We start from the raw sequence: 23,114 nt of genomic DNA, 5'->3' as shown, positions 1-23,114 counted from the left end.
GTTTGATGTTGGCCAGATTTGTCTCGGTATCCATTTTAAGCCGTTTCCAAATCTTGAACTTTCAGATACCAGCTTCGTTCCCATCTGCTGCACATGTTGTGTGCAGCTATATTTGTGCACTTCTTACATGAAGATACAAAGAAATGCAGATAGATATTATAGACAGTTGTTTACTGGAATAAAAAAGAAATTAATTTGCAACATTTTCCAAGAACAGTTTGAACAAATCTACTCTCAGCCAGTCCTAAAAACACAGAGAATATTGACTTTTCAAAAATTGGATATATTTCCTAAAAATAGTCTTTGAAATTTTATGAACAGCGAAAGCAAGGTCTTAAAAAAAACCCCCGCTAATCTCCACAAGGCACCTGTGATTTCTGTACCAGGAACGAATGGCTATAATGTGATGTGGGCGGGGTGTGAGAGCCTGAGAGTCCAAACTCTGGGCAGAAACATCCCACGCTTCCCCCTCCACCTGCGCCCGGTTCAGCCAGGTTAATGGATAAACAAACTTCCTGCCTCCCAACCTGACACCGAAACTTCTCCGGAATACTGCCGCTGTGGTGACGAACCTGTCAATGGGACTTTTTTACAAGAAAGTTATTTTTTTTCTCCAGTCAATAGTTATTAGTGTTAATGTTTCTGAGTCATAAACCCAACCAAACGGCGCTTAGCATCAGCCTCGCTCACACGTTTCCCTCAGAACTTCTTCAAACCGAAACAGAAGCAGAGCGGGGGGGATTTCCGTCTGAACATGGACCGGTACCGGTACTTCATATTCAACCAGAGGAGTGTGCTCATCCTTGGCATCCTCCAGATAGCCTGTGCGGGTCTCTGTGTCGTCTGCGGCTTAATGGACGCTGCTTTCCGCAAGAACACCCCGCTGAGCACCAGCAGGACGCCGGTGTGGGGAGGACTGGTCAGTATCACCTGGAAGGCTCTGCTCGGTGGGCATCCAGGTATCAGGATACCTACGGAGTGTTATTGGTGTGTTACAGGCTCATATAGGAGACCGTTTCTAAAATATGGTGTGGATCCTCTTGGAGAAGAATAATGACTGTTGACAGGTTCGGCCAAAGATTGGCTGAGGCCGTGAGCAGACTTTCATTCGCCCCCCGCCGTCCTCCCCCCCCCCCCCCCACTTCCATCTTCAGTCTTTCATGATTATTATGAACATGAAGAGTTGGGAGGACGGCGAATCGCTTTTTAAAATATGCTTAATTAATTTGCTTTAGATTCTGCTGTAAAAAAACAACAAAGCAATCATTGATTATTCCATCCATCCATTTTCTAACACCCTTGTCCCCAGTGGGGACAGTGGGAACCAGAAGGTACTGGTTCCTATCCCCAGCTAATGTTCCGGGCGAGAGGTGGGGTCACCCTGGACAGGTCGCCAGTCTGTGGCATTTATCCTTGATTATTATTTTTTCTTTTTAGTGATTAAAATAATTTTCAGTTAACTGATTTATAACGTTTTTTAATCAGTCAAAGGGTAACGTTCCTTATTGGAGAATATGATATCATCACTATTAAATATCTGACAATTTCACCAGCCTGTACTGATGTCCAGATAAATATTCTAGCTAAATCCTCAAATTGACTTAGAAAATGATATTTGATGTAAAATCCACTTTTAATATGATAGTTAAGGATATGTTAATGTGTTTTTGGTATGCAGTGAACCTCCAGGATTTGTGGGTGTTAAGAACCAGAGTTGTCTGCGAATGGCTAAAATCTATAAATACTTGAGACCCCTTCATAAAACACTTGTAACTGCGTCTTAATAGTTCAAACATCAAATATACCTTAATATGCATTAATACACACAGTGGAAGCCATGTTGACACTACCACAGAAGCTAACATCCAGTCTTCCGTATTTCCACTTTGAAGTTTACGATCAATACTGTGTAATTTAACGGTGCTTTTGGATTGACAGTTTTGTAATCGACAGCCAATTGTTTGCTAAGCAGCGTTGCATCAAGACATTTCAACTACTCTAGCTGCATTTTCTTCATAATAACTTAGTTGGGCTTTACAGAAAAAAAATATTTGTGGTTTTCACAAATAATTTGAAATAGCATTCTATGGAAATATCTGCAAATATTGAACCCCAAAATCTGAACCATGAATAGTCACTGTAAAGATATTGAAAACATGACTAAACAGACAATTGTATTCGTTTAAAAAAGAATCTAGATTTTGGTTAAGTTGGACCAAAGTTTGAACAATAAATCTGTAACTATGCCTCCAGAGAAATAAAAATTCATCAACAATCCGACATATTCTGGATGTAGTTTAACTATCATGGGGAATGCTTGAATTTCTAAAACTGCCCCCCACCCCACCCAAAAACAAAAAAGTAATTTTTGAGGACACAATGGAGCCAATGTTCTGACCACACACAAAGATGAAATAGGAAGAGAAACAGCAGAGGTGGACTCACTGATGGTACTGTACCTGCTGTTACGCCGTTTATCCAGGAGGAGGAGGAGGAAGTTCAAATCATCTCTTCCAACCGTCGTAACGGGACGTGTGGAGATTCTTTACCAAATGATGAACATTATGAACAACCTGGAGCATCCTCATCATCAAACTATCATACAACAGTGTCTTCAGTCAGAGGCTTCTTCAGATCTGCAGTAATACAGACTGCTACAGGAGTTCATCCCTACACAGCCATTAACATGTTAAATAACCTTGGATGATAAACTTTTAAACAGCATTTGATCTGTTTAAAGTCACAATGTTTATGAAACGTGGCCTCAGCCCAGACACATATTAAATTGAAAATTATGAAAATTTTCAATCATGAAAGTTGAGTTTTCATAGTTAATTGCGGTAATAATTAATACTATGATTAGGCCTGTCGCGATAAACGATAAGTCAATTAATGGTACGATAAATTAAAACTATCAACGTCATTTTAATTATCGGCACTATCATCTCTTTCTGTTAATGACACTAAATGAAAAAAGGCTCAACTCCGGTGCTCTCCACTGACTCCTCCCTTCCTCATTTCCTTAGTGTAAAGCCCAGCGGACACTACACGATCTTAGAGCTGCCCATTTTCGAAACCCGAGAGACAACACATTATTAGCCGACAGAAATCCTACGTATAACATAACATTCGGTCCGTTACGATGTCAAGTTTCCAGGCTTGATATTTATTTCTCGATTATTGGTTAATTAGCTAATGTAAACTCCTGCTCTGCTAGTCAGTTGGTCTTTGAGTCGCTTTTTTTTTTTGCTAATGGAACTGAAACGCACTGAATTGCGCAACACGTTGTTGAAACAATAATTACTGAGAATATAAATTTTAACAGGTTTTGTTGATTATTATTTGTTGATATAATTCTTTAATGAAGCTACAAACGTTTAGGACCTTAGTGAATATTTTGATAATCGTGTCAGAAGAGGAAGTTCTGGTCTCATCGTCCTGGCGGTGTTCAGTTTGTCACCAACTGTCGAGATCAACTCAAAACCTTCCAGTGATCGACGTATTGAGCCCCCTGATCTACCGTAACACACCAAACACTAGCAGGGGTGTCAAACTCCAGTCCTCAAGGGCCGCTGTCCTGCAACTTTTAGATTTGCCTCTGCTGCACCACACCTGAATAGAATAATTAGGTCATTAAGGCTCTGGAGAACTGATCTACACAAGGAGGAGGTAATTAAACCATTTCATTCCAGTGTTTTGTACCTGTGGCACATCTAAAACCTGCAGGACAGCGGCCCTTGAGGACTGGAGTTTGACACCTGTGCACTACAGGATGATCGATTACGAAATCGTAAGTGACAATGTTAGAACGGCCGGCGTTCTAACATTGTCTTAAGGGGAAAATAGGGGCAAAAAAACCTTGTAGTGTGAATTATTGCATCAGGTAGTCGATGTGCCCATTTTCTCTATTTAAATCTAATTATTACTGAAGGGCAACATAGTATACAGACTTCATAATCTGCACTCTTTTGGTTGAATGCAGTATTTATTTCCACTTTGGCTTTATGTTGTTTAGTTTTTTTTCCAAGTAAATTTTTTGTTAATGGAGACTGAGAATCCATTTTATTTTTGTTTTTGGTTGTTTTGTTTTGTTTATTTTGTTTATCAGTTCCAGTGTTTAGTGTTCTTTTGAAATTAAAGTGTATCTATCTTTGGCAGGAAATCGCATGCATTATTACGTCATTTCCATTACATCAGTGTAAAAAGGTCTTCAAACAATATTATCGTTTATCGCAATAATTTTTGAGACAATTAATCGTTCAGCAAAATTTGTTATCGTGACAGGCCTAACTATGATCAAATTAGGATCCTCGCTCACACTGCTTCCTGTTGTTTTCAGTTCATGGCCTGTCCTGGTGTGCTGGCGCTGTTTGCATCCCAGAGGAAGAACGCTGTGTTGGTGAGTTTCTAGCTTCTGAACTCTGCTTCTCTTTAGGTGACAATAGGCTGGTACATATGGCAAGCTCAGAGACACCTCTTGAGTCTGTGTCGACATGGCAACCTGCTGATGACACTCTAAGCTCAGTGATCTCTTCCAGTTTGATGCCTCACAATGCCAAGGTACTGTTAACTTTTTACAAGGACTGGGCGATATGGCTGAAAACCATATCACGATATAAATATTTTATATCAGTGGATGCTGATAATTATGGATCAGTGTTTTGTTTTAAATACCTGAAATGCTGCCAAGCTGGTGACATGATCTTTACTGTTTAATCCTCAATTTCAGTCATTTTCTCCTTCCACTCCATGCTGCTGCTGTTTATTTCTAAGCTGCTAAGAGGCACAGTGGTGAAACCTGAAACTGCTGCTGCGCATGGTACTCAGCAGGCTGTTGCTAGGAAACCAAAGAGTGAGCGAGCGAGTTAGTTGATGCCACCAATCTAGCTTAGCTGGCTGTGAGAGGTTGAGCAGCTAATGCCTTTCCTCTGCCTACATCCCCCAGAATGCTTTTCTGGAACAGAGTCCAATCAAAATTGTATCAGACATATTTTCTATTGATATTGATGATTTTCTGTTGCGATATATATCGCAACAGAATCGCCTCGAAGCCGTACGGCTTCGAGGCGATTCTGGTCCACCATCCGGCGTCTCAGGGGGGGGAAGCGGTGCAGCACCAACACTGTTTATAGTGGGGATGGTGTGCTGCTGACTTCTACTCGGGACGTTGTGGGCCGGTGGGCAGAGTACTTCGAAGACCTCCTCAATCCCACCAACATGCCTTCCACTGAGGAAGCGGAGCCTGGGGACTCTGGGTTGGGCTCTCCAATCTCTGGGGACGAGGTCACCGAGGTGGTTAAAAAGCTCCTCGGTGGCAGGGCCCCGGGGGTGGATGAGATCCGCCCGGAGTTCCTTAAGGCTCTGGATGTTGTGGGGTTGTGTTGGTTGACGCGACTCTGCAATGTCGCATGGACATCGGGGGCAGTTCCCCTGGATTGGCAGACTGGGGTGGTGGTCCCCCTGTTCAAAAAGGGGGACCGGAGGTGTGCTCCAATTATAGAGGGGTCACACTCTTAAGCCTCCCTGGCAAGGTCTATTCAGGGGTCCTGGAGAGGAGGGTCCATCGGATAGTCGAACCTCGGATTCAGGAAGAGCAGTGTGGTTTTCGTCCTGGTCGTGGAACACTGGACCAGCTCTACACCCTCGGCAGGGTCCTGGAGGGTGCATGGGAGTTCGCCCAACCAGTCTACATGTGTTTTGTGGACTTGGAGAAGGCGTTCGACCGTGTCCCTCGGGGAGCCCTGTGGGGGGTTCTCCGGGAGTATGGGGTACCGGGCCCTTTGATACGGGCTGTCAGGTCCCTGTATGACCGGTGTCAGAGTCTGGTCCGCATTGCCGGCAGTAAGTCGGGCTCGTTTCCGGTGAGAGTTGGACTCCGCCAGGGCTGCCCTTTGTCACCGATTCTGTTCATCACTTTCATGGACAGAATTTCTAGGCGCAGCCAAGGTGTTGAGGGGATCCGATTTGGTGGCCTTAGGATCTCATCTCTGCTTTTCGCAGACGATGTGGTCCTTTTGGCTTCATCAGATCGTGATCTGCAGCTCTCGCTGGAGCGGTTCGCAGCCGAGTGTGAAGCGGCCGGGATGGGGATCAGTGCCTCCAAATCCGAGGCCATGGTCTTGAGCCGGAAAAGGGTAGAGTGCCTTCTCCGGGTCAGGGGGGGTGTCCTGCCCCAAGTGGAGGAGTTTAAGTATCTCGGGATCTTGTTCACGAATGGGGGAAGAAGGGAGCGGGAGATCGACAGGCGGATTGGCGCAGCGTCTGCTGTCAAGCGGGTGCTGTACCGGTCCGTCGTGGTGAAGAGAGAGCTGAGCCAAAAAGCGAAGCTCTCGATTTACCGGTCGATCTACGTTCCCACCCTCATCTATGGTCATGAGCTTTGGGTCATGACCGAAAGAACGAGATCGCGGATACAAGCGGCCGAAATGGGTTTTCTCCGTAGGATGGCTGGGCTCTCCCTTAGAGATAGGGTGAGAAGCTCAGTCATCCAGGAGGGACTCAGAGTAGAGCCGCCGCTCCTTCACATCGAGAGGAGCCAGTTGAGGTGGCTCGGGCATCTGGTCAGGATGCCTCCTGGACGCCTCCCTGGTGAGGTGTTCCGGGCACGTCCCACCGGGAGGAGGCCTCGGGGAAGACCCAGGACACGCTGGAGGGACTATGTCTCTCGGCTGGCCTGGGAACGCCTCGGGATTCCCCCGGAGGAGCTAGAAGAAGTGGCTGGGGAGAGGGAAGTCTGGGCCTCCCTTCTGAAGCTGCTACCCCCGCGACCCGACCTCGGATAAGCGGAAGAAGATGGATGGATGGATGGATATATATTGTTATTGATTTATCGTCCACCGCTACTTTTTACACATTTTCAAGTTTTGACTTTTCAGAGTCAATTGCACCTCCAGGGAAGTTTCAGATGGATGGATGAATTAATTGATTGATTTGTCAATTCATTTTTTTACTGGGTTTTACGCTTATGTCTGGATTGCAGAAGATGACTCTGTATGCCTAGCTATGATCTGAATATGACTCTCTATGGGGGGCAGTGGAGTGAATGTTTTTCCAGAGGGGTCATGTTTACCCCTGATCCCCCTTTTGAGGGCGCCACTGTTCAGAGTCAGTCAAATCTCTTTGTTTTTGGCAATTTTATAGCTTTTATTTTAAATTCTTTTACACACCTTGATATAGAAGATCTCCTTAGGTGGTACCTTCCCTCATTGCACAAATGTACATCTCTCTGTCGTTCAGTAGATTTTTCAATACATATATTTCACTCATCTTAAGAACTACTTGGGATGGGATCATTTGAACATCCTTATTGGTGATGATTTAAATTTAGGGTGTGTGTATTTACCTTGTACCATGGCTGTGTGTGGAAGTGTTGTGGTGTAAGCTGATACTGTGGTGCTGCATGGCTCTCTTATGAAATGGCCTGGAAATGGAAAGGTCGCAGGATGAGCTGGAATCCCTCAACAGGCGTGAGGTTAACTCCTCATTCCATCGTTTCCCTGCTGCTCGTCCCTTCCACACATAAACACGTCCCAAACTGTCTGGACATTTTGTGTCTGTCCTCAGGTCAGCTGCATGGTGGTGGCTGCAGGACTTTCCTGTGCAGCTGCGGTCGTCATCTTCGGCTACTCCTCTCTGACGCTGACCTATGGGGAAGAGGACGAAGACGTCTTCCACCAACACAAAAGTGCCAAAGTGGTAACTACCGCGCACAGCCGGCTGCATTCAGAGCTCTTCATTTGGTGGAACTTCAACTACACACACATCTGTCTGCTGTTTCACAGCCTTTCTAACAACTGACAGCAGTGACAGTAGCTGCTGTCTACAAACCAGACAAGTTGAAGTGACTCAAGCTTCTTTTATTTTGGTGGAACATGGTTTTAAGTGTGGCTCTGGACGTATTTGTACCTAACAGCAGCAAACTGTGTCACACTGATATTATTTCTGTCTCCTAACTCAGACATTTGTTCTCCATCGGCTGGTGAAAGGAGCCAATGCCACCATCATCCTGACCTGCATCATCAGCCTGGTTCTGTCCTCCCTCATTGGTTATGTGGGTTTCCGGAGTCTTCCATGCTGTGGCTGCTATGATTCCAGGACTGGACTGGTAAGGACTGGTAGCCCACCGCCTCTTGGTGTGAGGCTGAAAGAATTAATCATGTCATGGTACAATGTTTCTCCAAAGGTCATGCTGTTGTGTCTGTGGAAGTTGCTAGTAGGGTTCTCAAGTCCAAATAACCAATGTCTCAATTTAATCAATACTAGAAAATGTATTGATTTAAAATAACAGACTCTTAGCTCCTTACCGTCCTGTGTTGTGAGCTTAACCTGCTAACATGACAGAAAGGAAACATATGCGACCCTGTGCAGCCAACAGGACTAACACAAAAAAGTCATTCAGACGAACTTTCCCATAAAGGCAGATGGAAAAAAAAAGAAGAATACCAAAGAATGACACGTGCCAGCTATGCTAACACTGATGTTTGAAAGCAGCCTAAAATGAACAGTAAAGCTCCTGTATCTGCGATGTTGAAAACTTCACAAACAAACACTACCTGTTTCATCTGCAGTGGTCAGAGATGGGTTCATTTGGACCGTCCAGTCTTTTCCTATGGTCTGCGCGGTCCAGTGAGATTGCGCTGACCTTGCGTGTGCTTTTACAAGGGGCTTTTTCTGTGTAGTTTTGGAATCTGATGGTTCCCCGGTGTCCCACTGTGACATTTCCTGCACTCCTCATAAGCATCGCGCTAAGACTGCAGGAGGGTTACACATTAGCTTCATAGACACATAAAGCCCTGTGACGGCTGCAGTCGGCTGGACCCCACCATCAAGACAGGCTCATGAAGTTCAAAACTCCCCAATTTTTTGTTCTAATCTGCGTGATTAGACAGTTCAGACACAGGTAAGGATGAGGCACTGCGTAGAATAAAATGTATTATAGGAATTTGTCACAAGTGTAGGAAAAGGACACAGTCAATGAAATCTATGAAATCTCAATTGTGACAAAGGCAAAATGCTTCAGTGTATTTGGCATACTCACCTAAATCCCCACCCACTGTTTAGTCCACATTAGTGGGCTAAACACTGACGTGTTCTGATTTCAAGACTGAAACCAGAAAGGTACGCGTCATGGAAACAGTTCCTGTTGCGATCAGTTAGCAAATTGCTCCTAATCCACCAACCCTTAGCAATAAACCACACAATCCTCGACCTGGTGCACCTTCACTGCCTGCCAGCTCACATGAGCAAAGGACAGAATGTATCAGTGATTAGATCACCACCATGATTCAATGGAGTCAGGACCATCATGTTTATGAAGCATGGCAGAGAGAGAGAGCCAAACCCAGATCAGCCTGGTCTGTAAGTGAGGTATTTTATATTTGGTGAACTCTGCTCCAGTAATAATAATGCTCCATACGCTAAAGTTCAACATTGAATTTCCGCCACTTCCTGGACACACAATTATCACGTTTAAACAAGATACGTATCACGTCTAAGACAAGTATCACGCTATAGCGTGATGGCATTCAAAATATTTTTTTTTCTGTGTGATAGCAATGCGCTGCCATACAAATCAAACCAAAATTAATACTGTTCCATCTGAGGACAGTCAGGAATAAAACCCACTTCCGTTTTTCAGTTGAATGTGTTTGGCTCATTTGTCTACACTGGGCCACGCATATATACAGGCATGAACAGCAGCACACGCCTAATAGGATTAAAGATAAAAAAAAGTGTGCAACACCCCCAGCCCCAAATGACGGATTGTTTATTGGAAGTAAATCCTGAGTTTCACTGTAATAGCTGTATGCACAAACACACACACACACACGCACACACACACACACACACACACACACACACACGCGCACACACACACACAAAAAAAAGGACAGTGTAAGCTACAAAAACACACTCTTACAACCAGAATGTTTCAACTAAAAATAATGTTCACCTCTAAAAATATCAACTCTAATTCAAAACTATGCCCTAGTGTTTATATACAACAAATTCACAATTTCAATCGATTAAAAAATTAGAACCATCCTCATTTACAAAAGAAACATACCTTGTGCCTCTATCAATAGGGCCGCTAATCTTCTGTTCCTTTCTGCCGTTAAGCTGCCATTCTACAACATATATAGAGCAAAATAAAAATAAAATAACATCAAATCAAAAACTGGAAGTCATGTGTCATACAAAATAAAATGAGATAAAGGAACAAAGCACTAAAGATGTCTAAATGAGAGACAGTTTAACCTGAGTTCATCCAACACTTTTCCTCATCAAAAATGTCTTTTGATGAGGAAAACACTGTTGAGCAGATTTAATGGGAAACCACGTGATTGTGTTTTGCATTGTTAAGCCTATTTAAATTACAGCCACATTGGCAGAAACTAGTCTAAATTGTTGGGGAAAGTTTCATTTGTCTTAATATGAATGAATTTATTTGGAAATGTTTTAATGGTTTGAAACATCTCCTTTACTAGAAGGTGTGAATCACTTCAGAGCTTTTCCTGGTTACCATAGCAATAGCAACTAATGTTACACTTCTACCTAACTGATGATGTCATTAGGATCAGATGCTTTGTGTCATAGGTCTATGACATCAGCTCTGAAACCTCTTAAATAGTTTGTCACTTGTGTTCTAGAGCCAGACCTGCAGAACCCAGCGGATTTATAGTGAATTGTTCTCTTTGCACCGTGAGACAGAAACGGAAGATGGACTCCCCTCGTTTACCCAAGATTATTATTCCTACGGTAAGGACAAAGAAGATACAACCAAATGAAGAACTGTACCAAGCTTTGCGACTTCGAGAGCAGGAAGAATCTTCAAACACCGTTGTTTCATACTGGACGATATATACAAAAAATGCAGAACATGAACAAAAAATGAGACAAAGAGCTGTGTCCACAGCTAATTGCAATGAGGTTACTGGGAAAGACAAACATGACAAACAGTTTAAGAAGCCTTTGTCATGTAAAAAAGAACAGAAACCCATCATACAGGACCTGAAGAAAAAAGAAGTTGCAAAAGACACTTTAGAGGAGAACATGTTTTCTAAAGAAATGGCTATGCGGGAGACAAATGAAGACTTTCCTTCTATATCTGTGTTTCAAAACCAGCGTGAGATGAGGCTTCCTGTAAAGGTTCTTTCTCAACAAGATTGTAAGAAGATTGTTTATGACAATCTAGACGAAATAAAGAGGAAAGAAGCTGCCAAATACATTCTTCTGGAGAACAAGCGTTGTGCAGAGAGGGCCAATCAGCAGTTACTCCAGAAGTTGCAAGAGGAAAGAGAAAGGAAGCAGAAAGATGAAATAAAACAGTCTCTGACTGATACCTGGGATGCTCAAATTCTATATAAACAACAGAAGGAGGAGAAACAAGCTAAACTTGAAAGGCAATACAGGGCTGCCATGATTGAGTCAGATAGACTCCATCAAACTGAGGAAATTGAGACGAGGAGACGGAAGAAAGAGCAATGCCGGAAATTTTTGAGACAGAATGAGACTCTGCGTACCAAAGAAAAAAAGAAATCTGGTGATTACAGTTTAGAGGACGTACTGAAGAAATGTGATGTTCTTTTACAGAAAAAGCATTGTGACATGTTTTACGAGGATGAGACTGCCACATTGTCACATAAAATACAGCGGCAACAGAAAACTCCAACGCAAAACCCTCTGGCTGATGAATTGGCTGCCAGACATAAACGCAAAGAGAAAAAGAAGAGGGAAATGGACAGGGCTGAAAGGCAAGGGGTTCTTCCTGGATATCGAGGTGAGGAAAGTAGACAGAAGAAGGCGGCTCAGCAGAACCTGAAGACACAGAACAACGTTACTGAGCCAGAAAGAGCTGTTCATCATCAATCGGTCGTTCTAGATCGTGACAGTCACTGTGACATTGCTCATAACAACACAAGTCTTGAAATACGTAAAAAAATCGTGTACGACCAACTTTCACTTATAAAGAAAAAAGAAGATATGAAAAGGACTTCTATGGAGGAAAAGTTAATGGAAGACTTTAAACATCGGGAAGCTGCAGAGCAGAAACTTGAAAAACTGGAGAAGGAGAAAAAAGCTGCAGCTAACATTTGTCTGATTGATTCGTGGGGTTCCCAGATACGACGCAAACAGCAGGAGAAAAAGGAACTTCGTGAGGCTGAGAGGAGAGACATGCTGTCCTTAATTGAGCTGGACAGAGTGTGTGGAGGTGAAAGTAGAAAAATCAGCCATCAGAAATGCAAACAGCCTGTTCAGGGGACTCTGCCAGCAGCAAGACCAGGGAGAAGCAGCTCCAAGTCCTGTGCGGGAAAAACCAGCAATGCTTGCAGATCTTCACCGAGTCGTCAGAAGGTTAGCAGTACCACGCCTGTCAGACTTCCCTCACTGGACTCCAGCTCTATACACCTCCCTGAGGATTGCCAAGAGACTGAGAATGACATTGTAAAACTCCCATCCATTCCCATACAAAATGAATAATTGTTTCTCAGCTGGCCAAGGAATGCGAGGGGATTCCCCTGGAGCTGAGGAGAGGGAAGTCTGGGCCTCCATACTTAGGCTTCCGCCCCCACGACCCGACAAGCAGAAGACAATGGATGGATGGATGGATGGATGGATGGATGGATGGATGGCTCTTCAAACCAGTCTTTCCTTTTGTCTTCTGCCTGTCTGTGAAAACAGCAGCTATCACTTTTCGTTTACATAACATCTTTGTAAGATTGTTAGCTACGTCAGACATATGAGGCCTTATCTTTGAAGGTAGCATACACGGTATTAGTAAGTTTAAGTTATTGTTAGTCATTTTAACAAAAGGTTTTCTCTGGGTGCTCCAGTTTTCCTACAAAAACGATAGACAGACCGACAGACCGATAGATAGATAGATAGATAGATAGATAGATAGATAGATAGATAGATAGATAGATAGATAGATAGATAGATAGATAGATAGATAGATAGATAGATAGATAGATAGATAGATAGATAGATAGATAGATAGATAGATAGATAGATAGATAGATAGATATTGTAAAAAAAGAGGTAAATTTAATGCTAGTTTTGGACAAAACGTTTGGCTCTTTTCCTCTCTAATTTTCCCGGATCCTCGGCGAGTGGCGGCGTGCTCTAAAGTGAAAGCAACAACAAAGCGTGTTGACGTCACAGATCACAGAGTTTAATCTCATACAAAGCAATGAACAACAAAGCTGCAGAGGAACAGAGATATGCATTTTCTCATAAAAATAAAGACACACAAGGGGAAGACAAACGAACACAAAACACAAAGACAAACAAAAAGCAAAAATAGCGGCCGCTCTCTCTTTTTTTTTCGGCGTGCTCCATGTACGTAATTTTTATACCAAATAGGTGTTTCCCTATTTAATTTATGCATTCTAGGCGTTCCTCTTGTTGACCAACTGGAAGCTCCCAGAGAAACTTGGAACTCCCCTCAATCTACGGCCAAGATCAAAGGAACATCTGTCTTCTGACGAGACAAAAGAGCGGATTGCTGGCCCTGACACCCTGTGGCTCCCTCGGTCATTCTGAGCACAGAACGATCTGAGATAAGACCTCACAGATACCTGAGAAATCTAAAGTCTCTGTCTCCCAAGGAAAATGCTAATTTTATGGCTTCGCCTGTGGCCTGGCCTCACAGTGGGGGTCCCATTGAGTGATCTCCCTTAATCTGCATTTGGTTCCTGTGTCTCTGAATGCTTACCCCTCTGGTTTAGTTTTAAATGCTCAACACAAACCTGTTCAAAATAAGAGTGTTCCATATATCTTTTAAGATTAACTGTATTAAGCATTAAAATAACAGACAGACAGACAGACAGACAGACAGACAGACAGACAGACAGACAGATAGATAGCAGTGGCGGGCCGTGCATTTCACACCTAGGCCTTCAGTAGTGCTCCGTCTGAATCAATCCAACCCTCAATAACTATTTTATGGCTATAAAACTTCTACTGCAGGTACAGCTGCGACACACATAAAAAAAGCATCAAAAATAACCTGATAAAATTGCAATATTATTTAGGAATATAGCAACATTTTACTCACCAAAAATCCTGATTATTTGTACACAAAATCCATCCTCCTTTCTTTCCTCAAGATTTCAATTACTCTGTTGTGCAGATTATCCTTGCGTTTCTCTTCCATGAAGAAGTCCTTTTCTATCGCCATCGAAGCTAATGCTGAAAGTCGAGCCTGCCCGGTCCTATTTCTGGCATAAGTTTTAGTTAGTAGACTGAAAGTGGCGGACAAATCCTTTTCCCGGTTGTGACAGGCTTGCTAGCTTCGGAGTTACCCGACCTTGTTTAACAATGTCCAACTTTTCTTGAAAAGTCCGTCTTGAAAATGGCTTTGACAGTAAATCTCCAACCAAATCAATTTCTTCTCCTCCTTCACCATTGTGGGTTGACAAAACAGCTATTAAATCAACACAACAATATCTTTGCTTGCGCAGCAGATGCAGTTTGCTAGCTCTGGCTAGTACGCGCTTTGACTATCCAATCAGAGCGTGTGAATACGCTGATGTTTCCGCCAACTCAAAATCTGATTGGTTGAAGCAACAGTTTGATCGACATTTATTTTATTCGACAGGCCCCGCAGAACTGATTGTGAAGGCCTCCAGGCAGATTTCTTTGACCCTGGCAACAAATAGTGGTTGAAATGTGATTGGTTAAATGCTTAAATATGAAAATACACGTCTGGAAGCGGCGCAACCAGGGGGCTAGCAATGAAAGGAAGCGCACAGACCATTTGGAATTATTTAATACGTATTTATGGACGAAATATAATTAACATCAGTCTGTGATTCAGATATTTTTAGGCCAGCATAGATAGATAGATAGATGGAGAGATGGATAGTTTTCTTTATTAGTAAAATTAAGTAATCCTACTTCAAATATATGTTTTCTCTGGGTGCTCCAGTTTCTCTAAAAACACAAATGACAGACATACTGATACATTTTGTCTGTAATTTTGTCTATTAGTTAAATAATTCTACTTTAAACATTAGTTCTCTCCAGGTCTCTACAAACATGATACCACATAGGTTAGCTAGCTAAAAATAGATTTTATATATATATATATATATATATATATATATATATATATATATATCTATATATATATATATATATATATATATATATATATATATATATATATATATATATATATATATATATATATATATATATATATATATATATATATATAGCTGGCTATAGCTGGCTGGATAGCTCAATAGATAATACGGTATATCACCCGAGAGGGCAGGGTTCGAATCCAGTCTGGGTCCTTAGGCAAGACCCTTCAAGCTACTGCCTACCTCATACCATGAGAGACACAAAAATGCATAACATGCCGGCTCAGACGTCGCCCGGCCAAACAAGGTCTGCGTCAGGTGTTGGGGAACCAGAGCACCTTGATGACAAATGGGCTACGGAAATGGGCGAGAGATGAAAATGTGGATCTGTTGGAATGCTACTACTCAAGTAACCCTAATCAGAGAGGTTACATGCAAAGACTGGTGAAGGAATGGTTACTTCGACATCCCCAGTCAACACTAAGCGCTAAACAACTAGTAGCTCAGTGTTCCAACATCCGCAAACGGCAACTGCTATCACAACTTGAGATTGATGAGATACAACACAAATGGAGGAAAAGGAGGAACCTGGATGTCAGAACTGTGGGGACTTAACTACAAGTCCCCACCCAGTCAGGGGATACACGGCCCCATTGAGCGAATCAGAGCTGAACGACCTGAGAGAGAAAATCATGACCCGAATGACAACCAGACCTCCTCGGCGCCAACTACAACGGCTGAGTGAAGTACCATCAGAGATCATTGAGAATGTGAATGCATAAAATCAAGGTATCAAGGAGGGAAGTGAGCCAACTGTCAGAGCTCCACAAGGGTACAATGAAAAGACCAGAAAGTACAGGCAGATGCCCATACCTGAAGCACTCGAAACTGCCAAACAGAGGCTCCAAGCCTTGGCCAGCCGCCTAAAGAGATACACAAGGGAGAATGAATCCAGAAGGATTAACCGGCTCTTCTCCACTCAACCAGCTAAGGTGTACTCTCAATGGCAGGGTAATAACAACAGAGTAGACCCACCAAGGCTGGAGACTGAACAATACTGGGAAAGGGAGGCGTCCCACAACAGCAATGCACAGTGGTAATAACCATAATAACCTCCCTGAGCAAGCCTTGGTAACCATCACTGTGACAGATGTCCAAGAAAGAGTCTCAGGTATGAAAAACTGGACAGCACCAGGACCTGACATGATCCATCCATGAGCGACTGGCAGACCAAATGAACCAGCTGCTACAAAGTGGGACTCACCCTGAATGGTTAACTGAAGGGCGGACAATCCTAATCCAGAAGGATCCATCAAAGGGTCCAGTCCCACCCAAGCTCATGTCAGGCATCATAGCGGCCAAGATAAGCAAACACATGGATAAACACATGAAGGTATCGGTGTAAATAGCAGAGGAGCCAAACACCAACTCCTCGTAGACCGCACAGTTGCCCGAGACTGCAAAACCCGACACACCAACCTGTGCATGGCTTGGATTGATTACAAGAAAGCCTATGACTCAATGCCGCATACTTGGATCATTGAATGCTTAGAGATGTATAACATCAACAGGACTCTGAGAGCCTTCATTGCAAACTCGATGAAGCTGTGGAAAACCACCCTTGAAGCCAACTGCAAACCACTTGCACAAGTGTCCATCAAATGTGGCATATACCAAGGAGATGCTCTGTCCCCGCTACTGTTCTGCATAGGCCTGAACCCCCTCAGCCAAATTATCAACAAGACTGGCTGCGGATACCGACTCAAAAATGGGGCCAACATCAGCCACCTTCTCTATATGGATGACATCAAGCTGTATGCCAAGAGTGAGCGAGACATCGACTCACTGATCCACACCACCAGGATCTACAGCACGGACATTGGGATGTCATTCGGACTAGAGAAGTGTGGTCGGCTGATCACAAAGAGGGGGAAGGTCATCCGCACAGAAGGGGTCTCACTCCCAGAAGGAACAATAGCAGACATAGAGGACAGTTACAAGTACCTAGGTATACCACAAGCAAATGGCAACCTCGATGAGGTCACAAGGAAAGGAGCCACAGCTAAATACCTCCAACGAATAAGGCAAGTCCTGAGAAGCCAGCTCAATGGCAAGAACAAAGTCAGCGCAATAAACAGCTATGCCCTGCCAGTAATCAGATACCCTGCTGGAATAATTAGCTGGCCAAAGGAGGAGATAAAAGCCACTGATATTAAGACTAGAAAACTACTAACAATGCATGGAGGATTCCATCCCAAATCCAGCACCCTGAGACTGTACACGAGCCGCAAGGAAGGAGGCAGAGGACTAGTGAGTGTGAGAACCACAGTCCAGGACGAAACAACTAAGATCCATAAATACATCGGGGACAAAGCCTCAACAGACAATGTGCTCAGTGAATATCTCAGACAACAGGGAACGGAGGTTGAGGTGCCAGAGATACCATCATGGCAGGACAAGCCCCTACATGGGATGTACCACCAGCAAATAACCCAAGTGGCTGATATCAGTAAATCCTACCAATGGCTGGAAAAAGCTGGACTCAAGGACAGCACAGAGGCCCTCATCCTGGCCGCCCAGGAACAGGCCCTAAACACCAGAGCAATAGAGGCCCAGATATACCACACCAGACAAGACCCAAGGTGTAGGTTGTGCAAGGAGGCCCCTGAGACAGTCCAGCACATAACAGCAGGGTGCAAGATACTGGCAGGGAAAGCGTACATGGAACGACATAACCAAGTTGCAGGCATAGTGTACAGAAACATCTGTGCAGAATATGGACTGGAAACCCCGAGATCAAAGTGGGAAACACCCCCAAAGGTGGCGGAGAACGCCAGAGCTAAGATCCTGTGGGACTTCCAGATCCAGACAGACAAAATGGTAATGGCGAACCAACCAGACATTGTCGTAGTGGATAAACAACAGAGGAAAGCCGTTGTGATAGATGTAGCAATACCAAGCGACTGCAACATCAGGAAAAAGGAGCACGAGAAACTAGAGAAATACCAGGGCCTCAGGGAGGAACTGGAGAGGACCTGGAAGGTGAAGACCACAGTGGTGCCTGTGGTCATCGGGGCCCTCGGGGCAGTCACCCCCAAACTGGACCAATGGCTACAACAGATCCCAGGAACAACATCAGACATCTCAGTCCAGAAATGTGCAGTCCTTGGCACAGCCAAGATACTGCGCAGAACCCTCAAGCTCCCAGGTCTCTGGTAGAGGACCCGAGCTCAGAGGATAAGAACCACCCGCGGTGGGTGAGAAGGGAATTTTTTTTTTTAATATATATATATATATATATATAAGGTGTGAGACAGACTCATATATATATATATATATATATATATATATATATATATATATAAGGTGTGAGGCCTTTTAATTGTTATAATTAAAAAGCCTCAAACTTTTTATTATGACATTAAAAGTGTCATTATTATGACACTTTTGTCATAAAAGTGTCATTATTATCACACTTTTAATGTCATCATTATACAACATATATATGTATACATATATACATATAACTCTTTCCAATTCAATACATACAGTATATATATATATATATACACTGCCTGGCCAAAAGAAAGTCGCCACCAAAAAATGGTCACACTCTCTAATATTTTGTTGGACCGCCTTTAGCTTTGATTACAGCGCGCATTCGCTGTGGCATTGTTTCAATAAGCTTCTGCAGTGTCACAAGATTTATTTCCATCCAGTGTTGCATTAATCTTTCACCAAGATCTTGTATTGATGATGGGAGAGTCTGACCACTGCACAAAGCCTTCTCCAGCACGTCCCAAAGATTCTCAATGGGGTTAAGGTCTGGACTCTGTGGTGGCCAATCCATGTGTGAAAAGATGTCTCATGCTCCCTGAACTACTCTTTCACAATGTGAGCCCCATGAATCCTGGCATTGTCATCTTGGAATATGCCCGTTCCATTTGGGAAGACAAAATCCATTGATGGAATAACCTGGTCATTCAGTATATTCAGGATTCAGTATATTCAGGTAGTCAGCTGACCTCATTCTTTGGGCACACAATGTTGCTGAACCTAGACCTGACCAACTGCAGCAACCCCAGATCATAGCACTGCCCCCACAGGCTTGTACAGTAGGCACTAGGCATGATGGGTGCATCACTTCACCTGCCTCTCTTCTTACCCTGATGCGCCCATCACTCTGGAACAGGGTAAATATGGACTCATCAGACCACATGACCCTCTTCCATTCCTCCAGAGTCCAATCTTTATGCTCCCTAGCAAACTGAAGCCTTTTTTTCTGGTTAGCCTTACTGATTAGAGGTTTTCTTACGGCTACACAGCTGTTCAATCCCAACCCCTTGAGTTCCCTTCGCATTGTGCGTGTGGAAATGCTTTTGCGTTCACAATTAAACATACTCCTGAGTTCTGCTGTTGTTTTTCTTCGATTTGATTTGACCAAACGTTTAAGTAATCGCCAATCACGATCATTCAGGATTTTTTTCCGACCACATTTCTTCCTGGAAGAACATGGTGCCCCACCATCCTTCCAGTTTTTAATGATGCGTTGGACAGTTCTTAACCCAATTCTAGTAGTTTCTGCAATCTCCTTAGATGTTTTCTCTGCTTGATGCATGCCAATGATTTGACCCTTCTTAAACAGACTAACGTCTTTTCCACGACCACAGGATGTGTCTTTTGCCATGGTTGTTTAAGAAATGAGGAGTTACTCATTGCATCAGCTGGGGTTAAATAACTTGTTGCCAGCTGAAAGATAATCGCCTATGCAGTACTTATCCAATAGGAGGCTTGTACCTATTTGCTTAGTTAAATCCAGGTGGTGACTTTTTTTTGGCCAGGCAGTATATATATATATATATATATATATATATATATATTGTTGAAAATGGATCAAAAATGTACCGCACACAGAGCAGAAAATCAGCCAGTACAAGTAATCAGACTTTACTTATTTTATTCTTTTTTAGCGCTAAAAAAGGAGACGCTTACCCTTACAGACTAGGTGTGGATGTGACCGAGTCTATACAGCATCTGATCAAAAACGGGAAGATTCGTTTACTATACTACGGATGCACCTGGTGGTCATCTGATGTCTTACGTCATTTTATCAACTAAGTTTCTATTTCCTGGGAGACGGGAGTCTGAGGAGTTTCTATAGATGTTACAATTACAAAGGGCCTTTGTGTGAGAATATGAGAATGCAGTGTGTGAAAGCATATGAATGTATTTGAGCTTGATAAGCGCCTCAACAGCTCCCCCTTTTGGTCTCAACGAGACCACACAAAACAAGAAAAATGGAAAATAACGAAAAGAATAAAAGAGGGGGCTGTACATCCTCGAGTAGACACTGTCCCTTCCGGAAAACTTCCCCCTGAGGCTTCGTCCTCCCACATCCTCAACCAATGTCTTTATTTCATGTCATTTCATTTCATCACATATTTTGGGGGTAAAAACGGACAGGGCACCCCTGGCCTCTCAGGCGGTGGAAAAAATCACAATGTCCCCCTTACAATCTGGAGAAATGCACAAATAGAAACAAAATTTTGAAGGGTGTTGGGGTTTAGGGAAATGTTAGTCAACCACCCATGGCATGACTATGTCAGCTGTTTCTGTTTTATATATTATATTTATTTTCAATAAAATGTTATCCGTAGTCTTGTTTTGTCTTAATCATTTTTGTTGTCATTATTACTTCATATGCCTGATTTTTCATTATATTCATTCTGTAGTTACCTCAGGTCAACGCCATGCCACAGGAGGGTAATGAACTCAAAAGAGCAAAGTCTAAAATTTTGTGTTAGGTTTTGTATTTTTTTTTTGTTGTTTTATTGTTAGTATTTAAAAACAAGGTGAAAAGTCACAGCTACGAAGTTGTTAAGTTCTACAAAAGTGCTAAGTGAACAAAATGTTAGGATAGTGTGTGGAACTTATAGTGAAGTGTTAGGTTAAAATTATTTGTAAAGGCAGTGAAATGTTAGGTAGTATGCAAAAATGAACACATTGTTAGAAGACTAAAAGGTGAGATTTCTATGTAATATGTAAAAGTTAATGAACTACGAAAAGGATGCAAAGTTAATGAAATGGTAAGAAAAGCTTAGAATTCTGAGTATTGAAAGGCACAGAACAATGAACACATTCGTAAAACATCAAATCAATAAAGTAAATCAGGATTAAAGGCAGTACACTCAAAATACACTGGCATGATTAAACTAGGATTAAAAGTAAGTAAAAATGTTTTCTGATCAAACTTTAATCATTGTAATGAAATCAAATCACTGCAGCCTCTCTATAGCGAGACCTCTCAACGTCAAATCAGTTTCTGCGTGTGTCCAGATGTAGAGCCGGCGCGGTCGCTGGGAAACCCCGACATTGCCTGGAAGGCTTCAGTGTGGGATTTCGGCTGTAACTCGGTCCAACAATCGTGGAAGGCGCCCACAGTCTCACACCCCGGCACACCCAGAAAGGATTGGACTTCATTCTGCAAGAAAAAACACAACAAAAGCGAAATCAATGGATTATATAAAGAACATTAAAGTGAAGGAAAATTTTCTTTTGTCACTGGATACTAGTACTGCCCTTAAACTCTGGCAATCTGGAATTTCACGGTTCTTTCACGTCTCCGGGATAACATCTGATAGGCAGGTGGATTTCCATCACTACTGCTGCCTTTCTCTATGGTTGAGGTGATGCACCGCACCGCCAATGACCTCAGACAGGGGACACAGCAGCAACCACAGGTGATCAGGAGGGCAAGGAAAGTTGTCACAGAAAGGAGCAAAGAGATGATGATTTCTTTATATTTTCCAAACAGATCAGTGAATCACTTATCCAAGGGGTTTGAAACTCCAGAGTGCTCATGCATCGTTTTACTAAGGGCCTTAAGTCCTTCTAGCGCCTTGGTCACTGTTAATTTAGTTTGTGCACAAACTTTAGCCAATTTTGTTTTTAAATTTTGATTCATTCATTCTGCTTTGCCTTAGGATTCCGGGTGATAAACCGTACCGAACTTGTGTTTCAAACCAAGATGAGCTTCCACTGTTTGCAGGTCCTTGTTTCTGAAATGTGTTCCATTGTCTGATCTGATTTTTTTTTTTTTTTTTTTCTGGAAAACCGTGCCTGGGGATGTAATGGTTGATCAGACATTTTATGACCGTTTTACTGTCTTCTCTCGCTGCTGGCCACGCTTCAGGCCATCCTGTGAAAGCATCAACACAAACCAACAAATATCTTGTGCCTTGCACCGTGTTTATCATGTCAGTGAAATCCAACACAACCTCTTTCCCTGGACATGTGGGTGGAAGAAACTGTCCCTGATGTGGCTTCAAAGTTTTCTTAGGGTTAACCTGTCCACACATTTCACAATTATTTACAAACTGTTTCACCATATTGATCATTTGGGGTTGCCACCATTCTTTGAGGTTGTGCAACATCTGTTTAATTCCCACATGTCCAACCCCATGAGCTTCCTCAAACAGCTCCTGTTTTTTCCCAGGGGGCAGAATTAACCTGCCGTCTGGGCCCCTCCAGCATCCATTTGTTTCAGAGGCACCTCGTTGTTTCCACATGTTTTTCTCTTCAAGTGGCACCCCCTTTTGGCATCTTACCCCCTCCTCCAGTGTGAGTTTGTCATGTAATTCCTCCTCCGAGGAACACACCATGGCCAAATTGGTGTACCCCGCAGCTACTTTAGCTGCTCTGTCCGCTGCTTGATTACCTTTTGCAATCATTGTGTCTGATAAGTCATGACCTTTGCATTTGATTACAGCTACTGTTTTTGGCAATAGCAATGCTTCCGCAAGTTTTTTTTTTTTTTTTTTTTTTTTTTTTTTTTTTTACCTCCGCCTCATGTTTTATGGTTCGGCCGCTGGTGGTCAGAGATCCGCCCTCATCCACTGGCAAAGTTCCAAATGCACTGTTCCTGCAACATAAGCGGAATCTGTGTACACATTTACCTGTGATCCTTGGGCAAGCTTTAACGCTTCGATCACTGCTTTTATTTCTGCCCTCTGCGCAGACGCTGTT

At 43.0% G+C, this 23,114-nt stretch overlaps 1 protein-coding gene across 2 annotated transcripts in view; it reads left to right on the top strand.

Moving 5' to 3' along the window:
- Positions 1-474: 474 nt before the first annotated feature.
- The window catches only part of LOC111606869, a 32,038-nt gene continuing 9,398 nt past the window's right edge, over positions 475-23,114 (top strand). The window contains exons 1-4 of one of the 2 annotated variants that reach the window (XM_023328245.1): positions 475-919; positions 4,340-4,399; positions 7,564-7,695; positions 7,958-8,104. In XM_023328245.1, the coding sequence (XP_023184013.1) occupies positions 755-919; positions 4,340-4,399; positions 7,564-7,695; positions 7,958-8,104 (504 nt within the window). In that variant the 5' untranslated portion in view covers positions 475-754. The remainder of the gene's footprint in view (positions 920-4,339; positions 4,400-7,563; positions 7,696-7,957; positions 8,105-23,114) is intronic. The other variant, XM_023328244.1, reaches the window with a different exon arrangement.

This window comes from Xiphophorus maculatus, chromosome 23, assembly GCF_002775205.1.
Source record: "Xiphophorus maculatus strain JP 163 A chromosome 23, X_maculatus-5.0-male, whole genome shotgun sequence".
Taxonomy (NCBI): domain Eukaryota; kingdom Metazoa; phylum Chordata; class Actinopteri; order Cyprinodontiformes; family Poeciliidae; genus Xiphophorus; species Xiphophorus maculatus.
The sequence above is the reverse complement of the archived record's forward strand: the minus strand, read 5'-3'. Positions and strand labels throughout refer to the sequence as shown.